This window comes from Marmota flaviventris, chromosome 7, assembly GCF_047511675.1.
Source record: "Marmota flaviventris isolate mMarFla1 chromosome 7, mMarFla1.hap1, whole genome shotgun sequence".
Taxonomy (NCBI): Eukaryota; Metazoa; Chordata; class Mammalia; order Rodentia; family Sciuridae; genus Marmota; species Marmota flaviventris.
This window is the reverse complement of record NC_092504.1, coordinates 11,762,561-11,784,490: the sequence shown is the minus strand read 5'-3', so window position 1 is coordinate 11,784,490 and position 21,930 is coordinate 11,762,561. Positions and strand designations below refer to the sequence as shown.

General features: G+C 39.1%; 1 protein-coding gene across 1 annotated transcript in view; it reads left to right on the top strand.

Annotated features, from left to right (window-relative positions):
* Tapt1 (transmembrane anterior posterior transformation 1) overlaps positions 1–20,086 on the top strand; it is a 54,962-nt gene extending 34,876 nt beyond the window's left edge. The window contains exons 7-14 of the mRNA XM_027939266.2: positions 67–136; positions 5,724–5,804; positions 8,411–8,520; positions 10,071–10,130; positions 10,495–10,563; positions 12,982–13,058; positions 15,191–15,351; positions 17,909–20,086. Of these exons, the coding sequence (XP_027795067.1) occupies positions 67–136; positions 5,724–5,804; positions 8,411–8,520; positions 10,071–10,130; positions 10,495–10,563; positions 12,982–13,058; positions 15,191–15,351; positions 17,909–18,138 (858 nt within the window). The 3' untranslated portion in view covers positions 18,139–20,086. The remainder of the gene's footprint in view (positions 1–66; positions 137–5,723; positions 5,805–8,410; positions 8,521–10,070; positions 10,131–10,494; positions 10,564–12,981; positions 13,059–15,190; positions 15,352–17,908) is intronic.
* Positions 20,087–21,930: the final 1,844 nt, after the last annotated feature.

Genomic DNA, 21,930 nt, shown 5'->3' with positions numbered 1-21,930 from the left:
TTATATATAGCAAATCGATTTTTGAAACTATTACAATGATAAAGATATTTCTGTTTTCCATTTCAGTTTGTTGAAATTAAAGGAAGTGTTTTCAAGAAGTTTGAAAAGAACAATCTCTTTCAAATGTCAAATAGTGGTATGTACAATTAGATTCTACTTGCAGTTCTAATTAAAATTGATTCAAAGTGGTTGACTGCCATAAATATAGCTGATTTGGATAAAGGTTAAAAAACATTTTTGACCCTACCCCCTCCTAAAAAAGTTAATTTAATATGGTTTATTGCTATAAAACATTAGAACATTATCAACACTAAAACAGAATCTAGGAGAATATATTCTCAATCTTTGTGTAGACAAACATTTTTAGAGGATGCACAAAAAGCACTAACCATATGAAGAAATAAATTGAACTTTAAAGACTTACACTCAATTAAAAAATTAAGAAAAAATTCCAGGCATTGTAGCACACAACTGTAATTCCAGTGACTTGGAGGCTAAGGCAGAAGAATTGCAAGTTAAGACCAGCCTCAGCAATTTAGCAAGACCCTGTCTCAAAATCAGAAAAAATGGGGTAGGGGCAGTGCTGGGGATGTGGTTCAGTGGTAAAGTGCCTGAGTTCAACTCCAGTACCAGGAAAAAAAAATTAAGAAAATGAAAAACTATTGAAAGAGTGACATCTATACAGCAAACTGTATTTTTTATTTTCTGAATATATTACAAATTCTACCAATCAGTTATGAAAAAATAATTTTAAAATGGGCAAAAGACTAGATCAGACATTTTGTAAAAGATGTATAAATGGCCAAGAAGCCCATAAAAAGGTATTTAGCATTATTAGAAAAAACATCACCAGGGAAAGGCAAAGGATCACAGCACACCCACCAGGATCCCTGGTGTCCAGACAGTGCCTGCAGTTAATGAGGATATGGATTACCTGACACACTCAGGCAGTATGGTGTGGATGTAAAATACTACAACTGCTCTGGAAAATTTCTTTGCAGTTTCTTTCTTGATAGAGTTAAACAGCAATGCTGTAATTCCAGCATTGCAAACTATTATGGCAGCTTTATTCACAATAGCCAAAAACCGAAATGTCTATTAATAGGAAAATAGACCATAGAATACTACTCAACAATGAAAGAAAAAATATGAACTAATTATACATCCTATTATGTCTATCTCAAAAGCATTGTGTTCAGGAAAATAAAACCAGACACACACACACACACACACAGTACATACTATTGGGTTTCATTTATTTGAGGTTTATGATCGGACACAGTTTATGATAGAAATAAGACTGGCTTCTGATTGGGAACAGGCACTGATGCGGGGGTATAAGGGAACTTTCTGGGTAAGAGAACTCTTTGGCATATTTATTAGAAGATTGGCAACACAGATTAAGCATTTTCAAAACTCAGCAAATTGTATACTTAAGATCTGTATTTCACTATGTAATTTTGGCTCTGTATTTGACAAGTAAAATAATAGCAGATGAAGATAATAAAGCAAAAAAATAAAAAATGTTTAGCATTGTAGGAGAAAATTAGGCAAGGGATCACAAGAGCAAATGGAAAATTAACAAGTCCAGATGATTTCATGGACCACAGTGAGCCTTAGCCCTCAGAGCTCTGAGCGCAGAAGGTGCTGTCTCTATGTTCATGTTTCTTTCCTTTCACATGTGGGGCCAAGTGCTGTGACTCTGAATGAAAGGGAAGGAGAAGGGGGCTGCTCAAGGGAGGCATTTTGTTGTCAAGATTAGTAGCTTATAATTAACCATAGTACATATCGATTGAACTGTAAGAAGTTTATTTTTTGCAGAAATTATGTTTTTATTAATTTATATCAATAGCCTGCTTTGAGTATGTGCCCTTACATAGATTTTAAGTTTTAAAAGTTCAGTCATCATATATCCGGGCTTTAAAATTATAAGGAAATTGTGAATGGTTTTTAAATCTGGCCACTAGCATTTTGTATCATTAGTATCTCTTTTCTCTCTTTCATAAACAGATCTCCCAAATTACAACCTCTTAGCATAGAGAGATTAGAAATTCAATACTTCAGTTTTTTTTAAATTCTGAAAAAAAAATGACGTATTGTTCAGGTATTCATATCAGCTCAGAAAAAATTCAGGAGTTTATTACAGATTAAAATGGTTAGTAATTAGGACAAAAAGTTTTGCTTTTTATTGTTAAATAAAATACTTAATGTTATAGTACAAAGTGTCTGCATTGTACTCCTTCATTTCTTATAAGAAATTAACTTTATACTAAGGTAGTTTTAAAACCCCAAGAATCTGCCCTAGGCAATCATGCTAATACTGCAAATAGTACTGGGTGTTAAAGGGGAGGATGAGGAGTCTCCCTTTGCAGCTCTTGCCCTCTCTGCACTAGGTCATGGCCACACCATGAGGTGTGCCCAGCACTGTATCTTTGTGTGTGCATTTTCCTGTGATTTATTTTTTTTCTCCCTGAGAAGTTGAGTTACCAGATATGTAGCATAAGGTTCTGTCTCTTACCCTGGGTTAATGTGGAAGACTTTGGGAGTTTTAAAATGACTTTATTCCTCCAACATTAGCTGAACATACATTTTCTTTATAGGAATTGTCTGAGGACAAGTGAAATTGAGTTTAATTAATAAAACCAGACTTTTAACAGTTAATCCTTTTTCTCACTTCATTTTAAGCACCAGCTGAATGTGGGACCTAGGGCTTTTCGATTTGAAAGCCTAAAATGAAAAATTTTGCCTGTTAATAATGTGAACTGCATTCAGAATGATCCTTCAGGAGAGTTAATCCTCTTAACAAGCCTGGAAGGCTGCCATCAGTTTGAAGGCTGTTGTGGGGAGGGGTAGTCACTCATTTCCCAGTTGGACTGCAGCTCTAAGTGTGTTGATGTGTATCTGTTAGTGGTACTCCAGCGGGCAAAGGAGCTGCCTGATTAGAATGTCAGGAATGTCCTAAAAGGGTTGCTTGCCACTGCTTTAAGTTCCTTGGTAAAGGCAAGAGAAAACATTCCCATTATAGAAGCTGTGATTTTTAATCTATGTAAGTTTAATCTTACTGAAAACCTTACTGTTCTGGAAATGAGATGGTATATAAATATATTTTCATTTCATTGTTTATATAAGATTTTATTACAAACAAAAACTTTTTTAAAAAACATTTGAGCTGTGCGCAATAAATGAGTTCTTTTTTTTCTTTAATTTTTATTGTTGGTTGTTCAAAACATTACATAGTTCTTGACATATCATATTTCACACTTTGATTCAAGTGGGTTATGAACTCCCATTTTTACCCCGTATACAGATTGCAGCATCACATCGGTTACACATCCACTAATAAATGAGTTCTTGAAATCAAAATATACTTATTTGTGGTGGTTCTTTCCTTTTTAATCTTTAAACTTAACATCATGCATATTCTTCATTTTATAAAATCGCATTTGTCTACCAGAATTTTATAAGTCTATCATTTTGAAATATGCTTTTCTAAAATCATTTTTCTCTTAAGTATCCCCCTAGTAAGATGTGTTTTGTCCTTTCATCAGCATGCTTAGAATTGGAATGACTGCACATTTTCTCCATGTCAGTAGTGTGATGTATTCAAGAATCAGATGTAATTAATTTAAATGTTGTTCTTGTTTTTGCTTTATTTTATTAGAGTTCATAAAAGTTCCTTTGGGTTGTTTCAAATGATGTTCTAAATTTCTCAAGGCAGTTTCTTTCCAGAGAATTATGTAATAAGCCATATCCTACAGGTCAAAAATAAATAAATTTCTTTGTTAATATTGTTTATGAAAATTAGAAAGGCCTTATAGCACATAGGTAGAGACAACTTTGTAAATAGTTAATTGTACAGAATTCCAATTCCAATGTACCTTTGAGAAATTTAATCCCATGAATTAAAATCTAAAATTAACTGTAGTTAAATAACAAAGAATATATTTTGTGTCACACTTTGATAGCAATTATTCTAGGGCAAACTTTAGTTAAACCTATGGCCCCTTTGAAATCACAAAATAAATTGGATGTGTTGATCTAGAACTAGCCAAAACTCACATACTTAAAAACCTCATATGTGCTTCCTTCTATTTGTATCCTGCCTTTTGAGAGTCACATCTATGCTCTGCACCTTGAGACTTACTGCTCTGAGCTTACACCCAGAACATGGTCTCACATAAGGAACAACACTAGAATTCCTAAAGAGAACAGCAGTCTGTGCCCACTGGCTTCAAGGCAATAGAGGTGCAACTCCAGCCCATCTCAAAGAACTGAGCTACTCTGCAAAGGAAGGCCTCAGCAACTTCCTGAAGACTCTGAGGATTTAGGGAAGACACAGATAGTAATGGCCAGAGCCCAGAGTTCTGCTGTGGAAGAAAAGGGCACCAATGATAGGCCATGAAATTGGAATTGAAATACAGAGTACAATGTTGCTAAGGTGGCAGAATAGATGGAAATGACTAAAGGATATACTAGAGCTTTTCAGGTGGGCTGCTTTATGTTTCTGGCCACAGCCCCCACCATTAAACAGAAACCCACATGGGCATGCACACCTACTGCAGCCAGATCGAGTTTGTCCATCACTCAACTACATAGTATCTTAGAAAATAACAGCTGAAAGATGAAATGTGAAAACCAGCATTTGACAGGAATTTAATTATTTGCTTGTATTAAATTCATTCTGACCAATGATATTTATCATAAATTAGTATGTAGTATTAGTAGGTAGTATACTAATTTATGGTAAGTATCATTGTGAAATCTAATTGTTTTTTTTTTTTTTTTCCCAAAGTTCTACATATACTCTGAGAAATGCTGTTGTGATGCCAGCGTTCTCCTAGCTAAGGGATTCATCAGGGCAGTACTTATGTACTTACTGTTTGCCAGATTAGTAGTCTGGGACATGAGGGTTTTATGTTACTCAAATTCTTGTGTTTTACTGTCTGCTTCTTTTTTGCTTTCGTAAAATGAAAACAGTTGTCATAAGTCCCCAGAGGTCATTGGAAAGATTTAATAATGACCAAGTCTGAACAGTTTGATGGTTTGAATATTTTTTGAGTATTATAGAAAACTTGAATTTCTGGGTTTGGGTTGTAGCTCAGTGGTAGAGCGCTTACCTAGCATGTGTGAGGCACTGGGTTTGAGTTTTAGCACCACATATAAATAAAATAAAGGTTAAAAAAAAAAAAGAAAACTTGAATTTTTAGACAAGAATTATGTTGCCAAAAGAAATAAATGCTTATCAATTTTGCATCATTGTGTGTGTGTGTTTATGTGTGTGTGTATATATTGTGCAGTCATCCCTCGATATTTGAGTTTTACACTCAAGGTTTCAGCCAATCACAGATTAAAAATATTCTGCAACAAAAAATGACATCTGGTCGGAATATTATAGGGTTTTTTTCTTGTAGTTATTCCCTAAATAATACAGTGTAAATATTCACAGAGCATTTACATAAGTATATGAAAGGATATGAGTAGGTTATATGCAAATACTATACTGTTATCATATAAGAGACTTGAGCCTCTTGGATTTTGTAAATACAGGTTCCTGGAACCAGTGCCTCACAGATTCTGTGATTCATTTTTGGTTTTTTTGTTTGTTTTGCAGACAGTTGTATGTAGCATAATAATTTCATCAGATTTTGACAGAACTATTTTAGATATGTACTGTATTATTATCTATATGAATTATAGTACTTATGTTTGTTTTCGTTTTTCAGATATCAAGGAACGATTCACAAATTATGTGCTTTTGCTGATAGTATGTTTAAGGAACATGGAGCAGTTTTCTTGGAATCCAGGTAACTAGCTCTTACCAAATTTAGTGTTTTGTGATTTTACTCTTAAACCAAAATCTTTCTTTCACATGGAATAAAATGAATACTACAGAGAATTTTGGAGGGCTGGCGTTGTTTGTTTGGGTATTAGAAAGGAAAATGGACAGGGATTTCTGGTGTGGTTGGATTCTATCTTTTCCAAAAGCCTCTCTGACTCTGGAGCTGCATAGTGGTGGATGAGCAGACCCTGCTCTGAAGTCAGCCCTGGGCCTCACTCAGCCGTGGTTACCTACACACTGACATTTTCACAGTTGACTGGAGGATTCTGTGCTCTTCCTTAATGTTTGTGTTTTACCTGTTCACTATTAATTTTTAGGCCAAATAGGGATAAAGAATTATAATGTAAAGCACTAGATTTTGTTCCTCATGTATCTCTGAATTCAGGCTCACAGGAAGTTAACACAGTCCATGAATTCTCACCCTCCTTCAGCAGACACTACCCAAGCAGGTGCAGAGGGCCAGGCACAAGGCAAGGGACTGTGGCAAATATCAGAAGTGCTAAGACATTTAATGCCGGACTCAGGTAGGGGAGAAAAATAGGCTGTTACGATACTGAAGTGGGCTGGGTGGGAAACAATCAGATATCTCAAGTAATTGAGAATTTTTTCCCCCAGTGCTGAAAAAACAAACAGTTTTTAACGATGTTGGCCATGCTTTGCATTCTGTTTATCACTCCCAATATCATGGATGTTCTAGGCATCCAGTACCTTTTATTAATTTATTTTATTTCATTGCTTATTTCCAGGTACCTTTGAAAAATCAGAAAGAAATACAAAATAAAATATACATTTGATCTTGGAAATAAGTTTCCAGAAGTTACATTCTTAAAGAAACTATAACATCAAATGATAGATTTTTAAAAATATTTTTCTAATATTTATTTTTTATTTGTAGTTGGACACAATACCTTAATTTTATTTATTTTATGTGGTGCTGAGGATTGAACCCAGGGCCTCATATGTGCTACATGCACGCTCTACCACTGAGCCATATTCCCAGCCCCTCAAATGATCGATCTTAAGTGGTATGCATTCTAATCTAAATACACCCAAAAGCCACGTAATTTGTGGCAGGGAATGTCCTACACACACACACACATTCTTTGTGTACCTGGAATCTTTTAATGAATGGTAGTATCAGTAGGTCAGCAGTATTCATGAAACAGAGTGGATATGTATAGCCCACAGACCCCAGGTGGGGTCATTAATCCCAGAACAGAGTTGTTACACAAAAGGACAAATACTCAAGCTTCTTAACACCTCCGTGTGCGAAGTAATGTTCTCATTTGTACTGTGACTTTCAATGGGTTATCTTAAGTTTCCTTCATCAGTACTGTGAAGATAAAATGATCAAAGGGACACTGTGCTTATTGGTGGATCCTTCATTCTTTTATTTTAGCTTTTTTTAAAACCAAAATACCATTTGTAGAAGCTTTTACTAAGTGCCCAGGATAATTAATAACCAAAAAATAACAAGCTATTTTGTGTGCCAGGAACATTGCTATATACTCTAATCTTATTTAATTCTCATAATAATGGAATGTAGACAACTTCTAATATCCTTATTTTGTAGATCAGGGAATCGGAACAAATATAATTAAAAACAACTGGGTACTGTGGCCCATGCCTTTGAACTCAGCTACTCAGGATGAGGCAGGAAGATCACAAGTTCAATGCTTGCCCAGCAACCTAGAGAAACCCTGTCTCAAAAATAAAAATGACTGGGGATATGTATCAGTAGTATAGGCCTCTGTTCAGTATTGAACAGCCCTAGTTCCATGCTTTGGAAGTGTTCAGCGCAGCTAGGAGTTGAGTTCAGATGTCACCAGACCTGCAGAAAATAAAGAAGAAGAAACTTGCAGAGTTTCTTGTTGAAAGAGGTCCCCTGGTTTCTGGAGCCTCACCATGATGCCAGACTCAGAACAGTGCCTGGCGTCCATCGTCAGCGCGTGGCCAGCTGCAGCCACCAGGTCCTTGGTCTCCATGGGTCTTCGCCAGCGTTTCCAGCCATCCTTTTCTTGCTCTGTCCCACTCTTAAGTCCTTCCTCCAGGTCTTAGGAGGTTATCTGTGGGTATTATTTTTATCAGCTACTTAGTACTGAATTGATATTTTAGTAAATATCATAAATGTTAGCAGATAACAAGAAGTTGCATCCATATGACAGTGAAATAAATGATCGTTAAGTATCTTTAAATCAAAAAGGAAAAGATGTGCTCAGTTGACTCCAGCATATCTCTGTGAGCTCTTTACTGTCAACTGAGGCAACTACAGAATTAAAAGGCTTTCCTAAGGAACCTGCCTAACCTGGTCATGCCCAGGTGTCAGCTCCTCAAAGGCAACATGGCCTGCGGACAAAGCAGTGCTAGGAACACAGAAAATACTGAGTGACTATTTGTTGGATGAATTGCCCTTAAAGTTGGTAAAATGTTGTTTTTTTTTTGTTTTTTTTTTTTCGTTTTTTTTTGATAAAGGTTTAACTGAAATACTAAGTTTTGCCCTGTAGAGATTTTAGGTTGGATTCTGCTCATATTAAGAGATGTACTTATCTGTCTTTTCTCTATACTGTATAGATCATCTCTGGGTGCTGTTTCCAGATGTCTGTATGGTGATTGCCTCAGAAATTGCTGTGGACATTGTAAAGCATGCCTTTATCACCAAGTTCAATGACATTACTGCAGATGTATGTATTTCTATAAGCAATTCAGTGTTCAGAGTTTACTGCTTAATATTATGAAGTTCTTAATGAATTTAGGTTTATTGTGTTTACGGAGATTATAGGATATAACTACTACTTTAAAGTTAATATTGTAATTTTAAGTTTGTAAAAATTATTACACTACTGAAAGGTTTTGCTTCAGTATTGAACAGCCCTAATTCCATGCTTGGAAATGTGCAGCTCAGCTAGGAATTGAGCTCAGATGTCACCAACTCAAAATCTTCATAAACTGTTACCACTATCACTATCTGTCCACTTCAGTTTTAAAATCATTTTGTGTCTATTTTAAAAATAAGACATCAGAATTTCTCTCAGGGTAGCTTTTAAAATATTTTCTATTTCAAAATTGATTTTTTTCAAACCATACATTTTTCTTGTGAAAGTACTTGATGAAACTTCAAAGAATTTGTTTTACATTGCAATCATATTCTGTAGAATTTCCGGAAATAGGGGCTGTATGCTTATTTGTATAAATAGTAAACCATAGAAGAGGTTCCTGAGACGTTCCTGGCTTTGTCCTAAATGAGTATTAGTTTAATAGTTTTCTGGATTTTATTGAGTTGTACTTTTAATTTACAGTTTTTACTCTGACACTTATTGTTTAACGACTTAAAATCGAATGCAGTTGCTACAGTTCAAAGATTTGATCGTGAGTTTCTGAAGGATTTGATATACTAGAAGAAAATATGGTTAGGAAATTTTTTACTGATGAAGTGATTTTACCATTTCCTTTCTTGGCCTCAGTAGAGAATAATTCCATTTTCATAGGATCATTTTCTCTGCATCTGAAGTCAAATTTAATAAGCTTCAGGTATTTTGTGCAATTTTTAGTGGAAACGAGTTTATAGTGCACTTGTAATTGTAGCACTACTCTGTTCCCTATCAATATTATCTTAATGTTGGCATCCATTTTTCTAAGAAGGTGATTATCATAACTTTTTTTTTTTTTTGTACCAGGTATTAAACCCAGGGGCACTTAACCACTAAGCCACATTCCCAGCCCTCCCCCGCCCTTTTTTGTTGTTGTTGTTTTTGTTTTTTATTTTGAGACAGGGTCTCACTAAGTTTCTGAGGCTGGCCTCAAACTTGCAGTCCTTTTGCCTCAGCCTCCTGAGTCTTTGGGATTATAGGCATGTTCCACCACACTCAGCATTTCATTTAAACTTCCATTTTAAATTCTTCATTTCATTTAAAATTTCAAAATTCTTTTTGACACATACATTACTTTTAAAATATTCACTTCCCAAAATTCTAAACTCTCTGGATCATAAATCATTGAATATTTATTCCTTTTTGAAAAGAGCCCTTTAAAAAGCCTATGCATATAGTAGATCGGGGAAATCGAGGGTGTGTTTTACCTTTACTTCAGGAAGACAAATAGTCCGTGTTCAGAGGTCTGGTTATTAGCATCTGTTCCTGGTTAATTATTGAACATTTTATTTACAAAGTCTAAATCTTTCCACATGGTATATTTGCATGAGATTACTGAATATTTCTCTCTTATTTGTCTTTAGGTCTACAGTGAATACAGAGCCAGCCTTGCTTTTGACCTTGTTAGTAGCCGACAGAAAAATGTGAGCATTTTATCTAAGGCATAGTCCCTTTAACAACAATGGTTAAATTTAGCACAAAGTATTAGTTAAAGGAAAACCACATTTCTGCTTACCTCTGTTCTGTACATAAGCATTTACACAGCAATAGTGCTTATATTACATAGTGGGTGATTTTTATAGCACTGTAACACACAATTTTGCATTTAAAACTTCTTGTGAACAATTAGATTTCCACATCATCTTATTAAATTACAGAACAGGCACTAGGTTCTCTTCCTGTCCATAGCCTCACCTGTTTATAACATTTGCTGGGATGAGTGAACAGTACTTTTTAAATGCTGGTTAAATTCCAGAGAATCTGAACCCTCCTCTCCTTTCTCTGCAGGCGTACACTGACTACAGTGACTCGGTAGCACGACGGATGGGCTTTATTCCTCTCCCACTGGCTGTTTTAGTAAGTTCAGTATGTGTGTCTGTATTTAAATGAGATAGTCATCATTATATAACATTAATAAATTATCAGTAAGTTTGCTTCAGAGGGATAGGATCTAAAAATTAAATAACTTGGAAGAAAAGAAGTTTGTTTTTTTTAAATAATGGCATTATTCTTTCAGATTAAGTGGTAAAGAAGGAACTGTTTTTGTAAGTGGCTTTTCTAAAAGTGAGGATATTCTTTTTTGTTCTTTTGGCAGAAATTTTTCTTTTTCAACAGATATCTCTAGCGGTGGACATTGACATGACCACTGGAATGCATAGTGGTTACAACATAAATTGATCCAACATTGCTAGAGGGCAATTTGACAGTGTTCAACTTTGATGCAGTTATTCTGGTTCTAGGAATTTATCCTAAGGAGATAGTTATGAAAGGCATGCAGTGATTGATGGGCAAGGCTAAGCACTTGCAATGGTATTTGTAGTTATTAAAACATTAGAAGCCAACTACAGTGTGCCCAATGAGGGCATATTTTGGTATCTGCTGTAATTACCACTTCTTTTTGTTTGTTTGTTTTTTGTTTTTGTTTTGTACCCGGATTAAACTCAAGGGCACCTGACCACTGAGCCACATCCCGAGCCCCATTTTGTATTTTATTTAAATAGAGTCTCACTGAGTTGCTTAGCACCTTGCTTTTGCAGAGGCTGGCTTTGAACTGAAGATTCTCCTTTCCCTGCCTCCTGAGCCACTGGGATTGCAGGCATGCACCACCACACCCAGCTGTAATCACCACTTCTAAAGTTTTTTTTTAAATTTCATTGAAAATTCCTGCTGTTATGCATAGGAAATACCATTTTTAAAATAAAAATAGTTCTGAAATTCAAATCAACTCTAAAAAAGTTGCCACCTCTGATCCTTTTAATGAACTTCTCAGCACAGTCTTATAAATAGTTGCTAGCTACATTGGACTGTAATGTTAATTAAGATTTGCTGACTGTACCTGTATTTGATTATGTTCCTTCTTGACTACCTGTTCTTGTGTCAAAACAAACTTGACCATCTTTTTGCCAAAAGGCATCTGAAGTTCCCTTATAGAAACAGTCTTGGGCAAATCAACTGGGAAATGTATCAGCAAATTGTGGTGCAGCCAGCTGAATCTTAGACCAGCTTGCCTATCCTTTTTCAGATGATGGTTAAAGAATAGATTTTATGTTACTTAAATGTCAATATGACTTTCCAGATAACCACGTTCTAAATATTTTTAATTACATAAATAGCTTGTTATTCCATTACAAAGCAGGAGGTTTTTGCTTAGGAAAAGGAACTCTTAGAATTTGGGGAAAATGGAAGATTTTAAAGAAAAAATATTGGGTCAAAGTTTAAGAGATTGACAAAATAGAATATTTTTTCTAATTTGTTTTCTACAATTGGGAACATGATATATGCAGTTGCGAGGGTAAATGTGGATTCCCTGACTTTACAGAATGTGTTGGACTAAATGGCAACAGTCATTTTCCTGTTAGAGGCTGTTACAGGGGAGGGCTTCCATTTTTTTCCTCATAGTGAAACTTTATTGAACACATCCATTCCCCCTAACTAATCCTGTTTTTTAAAATATCTTTAAGAATGTATGTTGATGATATTTAAGACACCCTGCTAGACTCTTCCATTCAACAGCTCTACTTTACTGGATGAGCACAGTTTTTCTCCTGATTCTCAATTTCCATGTAGTCGTCCCACTGGGCCTTCATCTGTGGGCACATCTAAAATGTGTAAACATTCCCCCTTGACTGGTGCAGCCAGATTTATTCATCAGAATTCCAAGGATAATGCTGTTATTTCTGTGTTTCTGCAAGATAAGTAAGAAAATAGGTATTTAATTGTAATTATCCAGAAGAGAAGTTTTCCCAACCTTTAAGTAATTTATTTGTTAATAGTGTTTAGATTTTTTAAACAGTATGAACTTCCGAAGGTTCCCTTTTCTCCATGCTCCCTGCAAGTTATTGGGAATTCTTGAAGAAGTTAAGGATGGTAGACAGGGAAGTGCCCACCACGTGCGTCCATCCAGCTCTGGTAGCAACCAGGGTGAGAAGATGAATTCATTTAGGCTTTCCAGAAGTAGTTATAAAAATCAGCTGATCAGCGTATCTGTCAGGTACAAGCAGAGGCATCAGTCATGTGCGCGAGGTTAAGGTCTGCCTTTAGAGAGTCGATAGTCCACATCCCAGACTTGCCTGAAGAAACTGAGTCCACCAGAAGCTGTCATGCGCAGGCAGGTCCTGACAGGGACTGGCAGATCTAAAGCTGTCCTTGGAGTTAGACCAAGGTCACAGGCATGTGCCTACCGTGTTGAAATCAGCATGCTGAAATCTTCTATTTAAACATTAACTAATAAGCCTTCTGTGTTTTTTCTGTGTGTTTTGTTGTGTTTCTGGCTAGCTCATCAGAGTTGTAACAAGCTCAATTAAAGTGCAAGGAATCCTGTCATATGCCTGTGTCATACTCTTCTATTTTGGGTAAGATGGCCTATTCCTGAAAATGATTTTAAGTGTAAATAAATGCAAGATGCAATGGAAGTGAGTAGTGCCTACATCATGCGTTTGTTCTCTGTGTGCTTTAGATTTTATTTTACTCTTCAGTGGAGGCTTACTCTAAGCCCTTTTTGCTTAAGAGTATGTTTCCCCCATATTTTCTTTTATGAAAAAAAGTCAACCTTTATAGTCTGACTTTTTTCCATGTTTAAAAACATCTTTGACCTTTTTGTATTGCCACATTTAACTATTAGCACACTCTAGCGCCATGTCAGATCAGTTCAGGAGTGAAGCAGGAATGGCATTTCTCATCTGCTGGCTGAACCTTACCTGCAGATCTCTTGGTTTGAGGTAGCTCATATTCTGTTGGGGAAGATATACAGAAAGTGAAACTCACACTGTTTAAGATAAGTCGTAAAAGGTAAGAAGAAAATAACAATATGAAATGGCAGTTTTGTCGCTGTCGGTTTTCTCAAGAAGTGAACCGATGATACAAGTAGCCTAGCCTGGGATCAGGGTGTAGTACTCAAAAAGAAAACTGAGCAGCCTGTCCCCACCCTGGCTTATGAAGGGTGCATAGGAGCCAGTGCTGAGGAGTGTTAGTCTGGGGGGCTCAGATCTGAGCATCTCCAGAGGAGTGGGGGGGTGAATAAGCAGAGCAAGATCATCTCAGCTATAGATCCCCAAAGGGCCTCATCGAGGATGAAGTCTGCTTTCCAGGGACATCCCTAGGTTTCAGTTACATGTTTGAGTGTTTTCTGCATTTGCCTGCTACCCACATACTGCTGGTCTGTGGCAGGTGCAGCACAAGACACTCTGTCGAAGCAGCCAGGAAACAGTTCTCCCCCATGCACCTGGAGCAATAAATATGCGTGCCAGCACCTGCAGTGCCCATCTGGGCCCTCACCCTACAGGTCTGGGTTGAGGCTAAATGGCTGGTGGCGGTGGTGCCCACAGCAAGACATAATTCTGATCAGGTTGCATACCATTTACTATTGAATGAACACAAAACTGCTTTACTTAGTTTGTTTTTTGTTGCTGATAGCACAGACTGGGTAAGTTATAAAGAAAAGAGATTTATTTTGTCACACAGTTCTTGTTCAAGTTTTGGGGGTCATATCTGATGATTCCTTCTTGCTGGCAGAGTCCTGAGGCCATGCAGGCATCACATGGCAAGAGACCGGGAGCAAGTATGAGACCTAATCAAAGTGGCTTTAATAGCAGACTCCCTCTTGAGGTACCCCATTAACCCATTCAAGAGAGCAGAGCCCTAATCCCCTGGTCCCACCACATAATAGCTCATAATGGGAATGCATTTCAGCATGAGTCTTGGAGGGGACAATATTACTTTATTAAGTTAACTCTTTTCAGATTTTTGACGTTAAAAAACAAGAGATCCTCCTGTTCTCATACAAATTCTCACCCCTCAGAGTCAGCATGTGCCAAGTTTATCAAGTGGTTTTGCTGTAATTGTTCTCCTCTTTGTTTAACAAGTTAATTGTTCTAGTGGGTTTTTTTTTTTCACATAAACAAAACTAGAAGTGAAGCATATGTATAAATACCTGAAAACCTTTGGTTAGTTAGAATTGTGTGTGCAGAAATCACCAACTAGAGTTCAGATCCATGCAGGACCCCATGTTGGTGTTCTGGGTCCTGTTGGGGGTTCCCAGTCCCCTCCTGCTTTGTGAGGGCCCCATTTCTGCACAGTGAGAAAGAACAAGAGGATGTGTGCCCAGAGCAAACACTGAAGGACAGGGTACCAGATGCCACAGGGATTGACGTTATTTTTCAATTTTCTTTCTTATTCATCTGCATGTATTAAATGTATTTGTTTTGTAGTAAGAGAATAAATGTTAAATTACTTAATAGTGGGAAGACCTCTAACTGGTAATGATTAATGGCACAGAACTAAGGACTTTATCAAAAGTTTTCCCTGGTGACAGAAGCTTTGGGGACTCTGGGCGTTGGTTGAGGAACTTGTGTCCTCTGCTAGGTCCTGGCTCATGGGCCCACCCCTTCTCACCAGGCCCACCTTCCTATTAGCAACAGTAGGAGATGGCAGGCGTGGTATTTCCATGAATTCTAACAGCGGTCATTTGTTTTGTTTCCATTGTTAGGTTGATATCCCTGAAAATACTTAATAGCATCGTGCTGTTGGGGAAGTCCTGCCAGTATGTGAAGGAGGCCAAAATGGAGGACAAGCTGTTTGACCCTCCCCCAGCCAGCGCTCCGGGCAAACCATCCAGCAAACCACACAACAAATGCAGACCCTCACAAGGTACATGTGCTGCTTTTCATCACCCCTGAACCATTTTCAGCCAGTTGTCTGAACTCTTTCTAATGAAAGTCACTGTTTGACAACGTGTAGCAGACTTTAAAGAATTTTTTCACTTTAAATAGTTGGGTTTTTTAACAGTTGTATTTTAGATCTCATCACAGATCTACTGACACAGAGCTCTGAGTTTTTACATTGGTTCATTCATTTGTCAGTAGGTACCTCTGAGCCCGTTACATGCCAGGTCCAGGGGATCTGCAGGGAATGGCAGCGCCCCTCTCTGGTGGAGCTTATGCTACATGGTCGGGAGGGGGGCGAGGAAAGTGTGCACCTTGCCAGGTGGCTCGGTGGAAAGCTGCAGGGAGCTGAGGTGGACCCTCAAAGGGAAGAGCTGTGGCTGTGGGGACGGCGCTGAGCAGAGCTGCTTGGTGGATTCAAGGACAACAAAGGCCAGGCCTTTGTGAGACCTCAGCTTGGTCTCAGAGTGGGAAGGGGCCAAGGCAGGGTTTAGCATGGTGGACGAGCAGCTGGTGTTCCCAGAGGATCATTCTCAAGTTGGTGGACAGCAGACTCAGGAGAGTAACCCAGGCCAGCTGCAGAGCGGAGGCTGCCTGGCAAAGCAGGGTCTGGTGGCATGAGCAGAAGGCCTGGCCGCATTCTGGTAGGTCTGGAAGATGAGGGAAGGACTCTGGTAAGTAGATGGTACAGTGTGAGGAAGAGAGGAGAGCGAGGGTGGTTCCAGGTATCTGCCTGAGGGTTCCAAGGAAGGGCAGAGGCCAGGCTCAATGTTTGCATTGGATGGCATCCCTCTTAACATAGGTGTCAGCTCATACGGCTTTGAGTTTATATGATTTATTTTTAAATGCATGAAGCAAGTGCGGGGTAATGCAGGTGAACCTCCACGCCAGTGCGAGGTGACACAAGTGAGAACCAGATGGGCGAGAGGACTGGTGGGCATGGGAGCACATTCTTCCTGGAGCTGGCCTTGCCTGGACTATATCTTGAAGGATGAGAGGAAATAGGCCATGTGGGGTCTGGTGAGAAGGACACTGAGGGAAGGGGCCAGTGTTACCTGAAGTCACAGAGGCCTGAGGAGGTTCCAGAGAGCTGGCAGCTCTGTATTGCGACTGGGGAGCTCTCGATGGCAGGGGAGACAGCTGGGCCAGAGTCTGGGCAGAGGCAAAGGCTGTGCTCATTGCATGTGCTTCATGGGGAGCTGAACAGCTGGAATAGAAAGTTGAAATTAATTTTTTCCATTATAAAGAACATATTGAACGGGCGCAATGGCGCATGCCTGTAATTCCAGCTGTTCAGGAGGCTGAGGCAGGAAGATGGAGAGTTCAAAGCCAGCCTCAGCAAAAAACGAGGCACCAAGCAACTTAGTGCGACCCTGTCTCTAAATAAAATACAACATAGGGCTGGGGGTGTGGCTCAGTGGTTCAGTGCCCCTGAGTTTAATCCCCTACCCCCACATACAAAAAAAAAAAAAAAAGAATATATCGAGTATTGTTAGTAAGATTGCATTTATTTCACCTAACTAGATAGCTCATAATGGGTCTGCACACGTTCTCTTATGTATAGTAAGAAATTAATAAGTGTCAGTCTTGTTTAAAGAGGATTCTAACGGGGGAAGATAAAACTTGGAAGCATATAAAATGTGAGGCCGTCGGTCAGGGCTCATGTGGGCAGTACACATTAGAGCAGTGTCTGCAAAGAATGTCCTAGAGGTCAGGAGACCACAGACTTAGAGTCCATTCTGGAGGGCGATGAAGTCAGGCAGGAAAGGGTAGACGGGGGCCATGCTCAAGACAGCGTCAGAGTTAACCCCGTTCATTCTAAAAGAAACAGAATACAGCAGGGCTAGAGGGAGGGTACCCCAAGAGGCAGCTGGGTGCATACACTGCCTCCATGATGGCCGTGGTTCAACAGGTGTATGCAGATGGCAAAACTCATCACACTTGTAATAGGTGCAGTTTGTGAGCAGTTCCTTTTTTGGCCCAAAGAAGACAATCTCAAAAGGATTAAATGTTCATGCCCAAGCCCAGCCCCACTGTCCTCAGGGCCACGCTCGGGGATCCCTGTGGCTTAAAACAAACACTGGGGACTTGACTGGGTGATGGGTGGGTTTCCCCACTGACCTGGACTTCTGGAGCAGTGCTTCTGCCCTCTGTCTAGCTACAATGACTACAGCAGCCTGAGTGGAGGAGCCAGGGCTGGTTTTTCAGATCTGGCCACAGTCACATTAGGATATGGCCATTTAGGAAATAGCCTTGGTATCAGAGTTGGGTCTCTTCAGAACAGGGTTACAGTGTTTTTTGTGTGACGTGATCAAAATAATGCACCCTTCCAGAAAATCTTGAGTGAGCAGTAGGGCAGCTTCTGAGTTTTATTGTAAATCACAGCTGCTTATCCAGTGTGCACTTTGGTCATTTGTTTTTTCCAAAGAGGGCAGATGGACACTGTTTTCAGCACGATTGAAAACACAGGTATTGAGGAGCTCATGGTTACTGTAAATTGAGGGGAACCTGTTTTCTAATTCAATGGCTCTCCTTTTCCATAGGACTTTCCACAGAGGAAAACCTGTCTGCCTCAGTCACCAGCCAGCCTGCTCATCAGAAGGAAAATGTCATACCACTACTTGTGACCAGCAGTTCTGATCAGTTTCTGACAACTCCAGATGGTGATGAAAAGGACATAACGCAGGAAAATTCTGAATTAAAACACAGATCCTCAAAGAAAGATTTGTTAGAGATAGACAGGTTCACAATTTGTGGAAACCGAATTGACTGAATTCCGTGGCTTGTGCTGAGGATGCTGGCCCTGGGCAGCAAGTGCTGAGCTGCCAGGACAGACGGATGCTAAACATGGCACTTGAATATTTATTTAAAAACTTAAATTATTAATGGCAAGCAAATCTTAGTATCTCTCCTCCAATAATGTGGTCTGGCCAAAGGTCAGATCACGGAACAGCAGCAACCTCCGGCCTCGACTCTGGGAAACTTGACGGAGACAAGCACTTCCCCTGTGTGGCCAGGAGCAAGAGCTCTTGGCTTGTCACCTGGGCTCCCAGAGTGTGGCGTTGTCTCCAGGCCTCTTCAGAATGCAGATGTACACCTGGACAGCTGTGGAGCTCTTACCATGATGACTCTCCAGCCGCGCCATTTTCATAGACCGTTCTCAGACTTTACTTCATCTGCCAAAGCATTAAAATTATTAAACATAAGTCAAGATAAATGTTCTTACCACCAGAATAATCCTTGAAGATATATCTGAATTAATCAGAATAAAAGGCTACCTTAAATAAGACATGATGAATAGTAGCGTTTTATAGAGAAAAAAAAAAAGAAAACACCCTAAGCCAGTTCATTTATTTAAAAGAAAATAATTAATTAATGAAAGTTATGCATCACTGAGAAAATGTTTTATAATTTTTCAGTTTACTCTTTAAAGCAAAATGTGAGCTGTGTTTCATTTAATTGCAGAGGATAAAATAGAAATTTCCTTATAAAAAAGCACTTTTTTTTTTTACTGAAAAGGCAGAGCAGTGTTAACTTTAAGGTATAGTTAACTGGTTTTGCTTTAAAACTAATCATTTCATCAGCTAAAGGATTCGGTGTTGAATAGGCTGAAAAATTGTCAGTGTACAAAATTCAAAACTATCAACTTTAACTGGATTTTTTTAAGTAACAGTTTCAAAGTAAATATTCCAAGTGGATCAGGCATCATCCTCATGCTTGGGCTTATAAGATGCATTCTTCATTCATTCGTCAGCAGTGCACCTGTGCCCAGGCGGGGTCTGGGTTCTGCATGGGCAGGTGCCAGGGGCCGAACCTACACTGTAGGCCAGCCTGTGCTGGGAGAGGACCCCTTGTGAAAGTGAATGGGGGTGTCTGGGTGTGGACGCCCGTCTGTGTGTGTGAGGCGTTTGTGGATGTTGGGAACAGCAATCAGAGGGTGCTTTTTGGTTTTGTTGGAAATTAAGATTCCACTTCTGCTTTACTGCTTGTCACAGCCTACATTACAGGACAGGTTGTTTCCACCCCATTTTATCTTGAGAATCCTTTCAGCATTTCTATAAAAATTTGACCACTTCTGATTACAGAACTGTCCAGAAGATGGTACTGATCACTTTATTTCCATTGGTGTTTCATTTTTGAAATTGTTTTATGCAAATGTTTCAAGTATATTTATGCAAAAGGCAAATTGGGGGTGATTTGTCTATCCTGGGTAAAATATAAAGCAAGCTTTAATGCTTTGGCTTGTTCATTTGAAGTACAAAAGTGAATTTTAATGTTTTGCACTAAACAAAAGAAATCTGAAGATTGATGTTGAAGAGATTGTACAGACATACATTTGTGAAACCGAGATGTATTTTTAAGTTAAAAATGAACATTTTAATTGCTTTGTGTATGTTTCAGTGTAGCCCATTTTAAAACCTTTTTTTCCATCTCCTTCTCACCAACAAAAGGAACAGCGCTCATGGTGAATAGGAATGGTTTGGAGAGAGCTTTTGCCAAACACAGCCCGGCTCAGAGCAAGAGTGTGGCTTTGGTCTGCCGGTTCTGCCTGAATGACTGTTACTGTGCTGTCATCTTCAGATTTTCGTTTCCTTTGCCAGATGCCCTTGGGAGTGTGGGATGATACTCGTTTCTTCTGTCATAATGGCATTCAGTACTAATTTTATAAGTGCATCTTGTGTGAAACTCAATAAATTCAATTTTGTAATCTTTTTTAAAAAGGTCACTGAATTTATTTTAATGACGTTTACTGTTGTGTTGGTGGAGTGGATTTCCCACTCACTCTACAATATGAATTTTTTCCTAATTTACAAATGATAGGACTGTCTTAATTTGACAGTCTTAATTTGTCTTAATTATTCTTTTGTCCTGGATGGTGGCAAAATGTTACGTTTTTGTCTTTGAAAGGATAGTTTTGGACCTGGCCATAGACCCTGTAATACCTCTCAGCACATAAAGGTGTCTATGTTTGCAGGGGTCCTGAATGTCACACGTGTGCTGCTTTCCATATCTGGGAGCCACATTCAGGATAGGGCTTTAGGCCCTGCATGATTTGGACCCTTCTTAGCCTTTCCTTTGGAATGGAAGTGCAAATACCATATGTTGTTCATGAGTTGTCCAGGCTTCTTGTTTAGACTTTATACTCATGATACATAAGCATGAAAGAAACTTTCTATAATTAGCTCCTCAGAATTTGTCCTGCCACTTCTAATAACTCAGCAGAGGTGATAAGTTCCAATGTAATTTAAAATCACTATGGTTTGATTTTCAACTTCATATATTTATTTTTTCCACACAGATTTGTTTAGAAACCCAAGTGTCAGAAACCATTGAGAATTAGGGTCAGCAACGAGCAAGGCCCCTGCCCCCTGGCGAAGACTGACAGCAACAAGTCAGTGCAATACCAAGTGACCTCCCAGGCTTGTTTCAGCCCTAAGATAAATGTAGCTTGTTAACATTTTTACATATAGCTGATTTTTTTCCTGTTATATCTGCTTATTAAAGTAAGATAATTATATAAAGTTAGAAATGTTAGAGTATACAATGAATCAGAATGCATATATATACCTAATTAGAATAAGTAAATAATTTTTTTTAATACAGGTAGAAAAAATAAATAAATGTTAGAAATTTTTAAAAAGTGCTTTTTCACTAAAGACTACTAACTGTTCCCAGAATCTCTCCTGCACATATGCATAGGGTCATAGCTGGGCCTCGAGCCTCCTAGTTAGGGGCGATTTCCCAGCCCCTCGTGCTGTCTCGTGTGGCCATGTGACTAGTTGACAGGGAGTTCAGTTAAAGGGATATATGCCCTTCTCAGGGCAGAAACCTTAAGTGACAGATCCTTTTCACCTTCCTACCAGCTGGAACCTAGAGAAGGTGGTGACCTCTCCCTGATCTTAAGATAAAAGCATGCACTTCGGGTGGCAAGTCATTCAGGAGAAAGGGCCTGGGTCCCTGTTGCGTGTGAAGAGCAGAGTTGCTGGTCACCTGAGAAAACTCAGACTGTATGTGAGAGGGGAGAAACAGGAAATGCCTTTGGCTTGAAGCCACTGAGTGTGGCGGGTCAGTGTTAACACAAAGAAGCCCCAGTTAGTACACTGAGGAATGTGAAAGGGTCTTCTGCGAGATCCTCACATAAAGAAGAGGTGTTAGACCTAACTCTCAACATGTGCTTCTGAAAGTACTGTAGGGGAGAAGGTGGAGGTCATTCTGCCCCACTTTATCTGAGGTCGGACTTCCAACAACTTTGAACTGAACGCTGAACTTGCTCAGAAGTGGCAGAGCCCTGTTTGCTCATACACCCTTATCTAACTAAAGACACGCCTTGTCGCTCATCTCTCAGGGAAGTCCACGGTAAGAGAGCAAATTGTGGGAGCAGCCCAGGCTCAGAGAAGTAGGAGCAAAGGGGCTGAGTAAGCCAGGAAAGTACATCTCCCTGCCCAGGTAGACTGGGCCTTGCAAGCCATCGTGAAGGGACCGCTCTGGAGTGGCCTGGCACAAGGAATGTGTGTGTGATGGAGAAGGGGAGGCATTCAGAAGAAATAGGCGTTCTAAGGTGGTC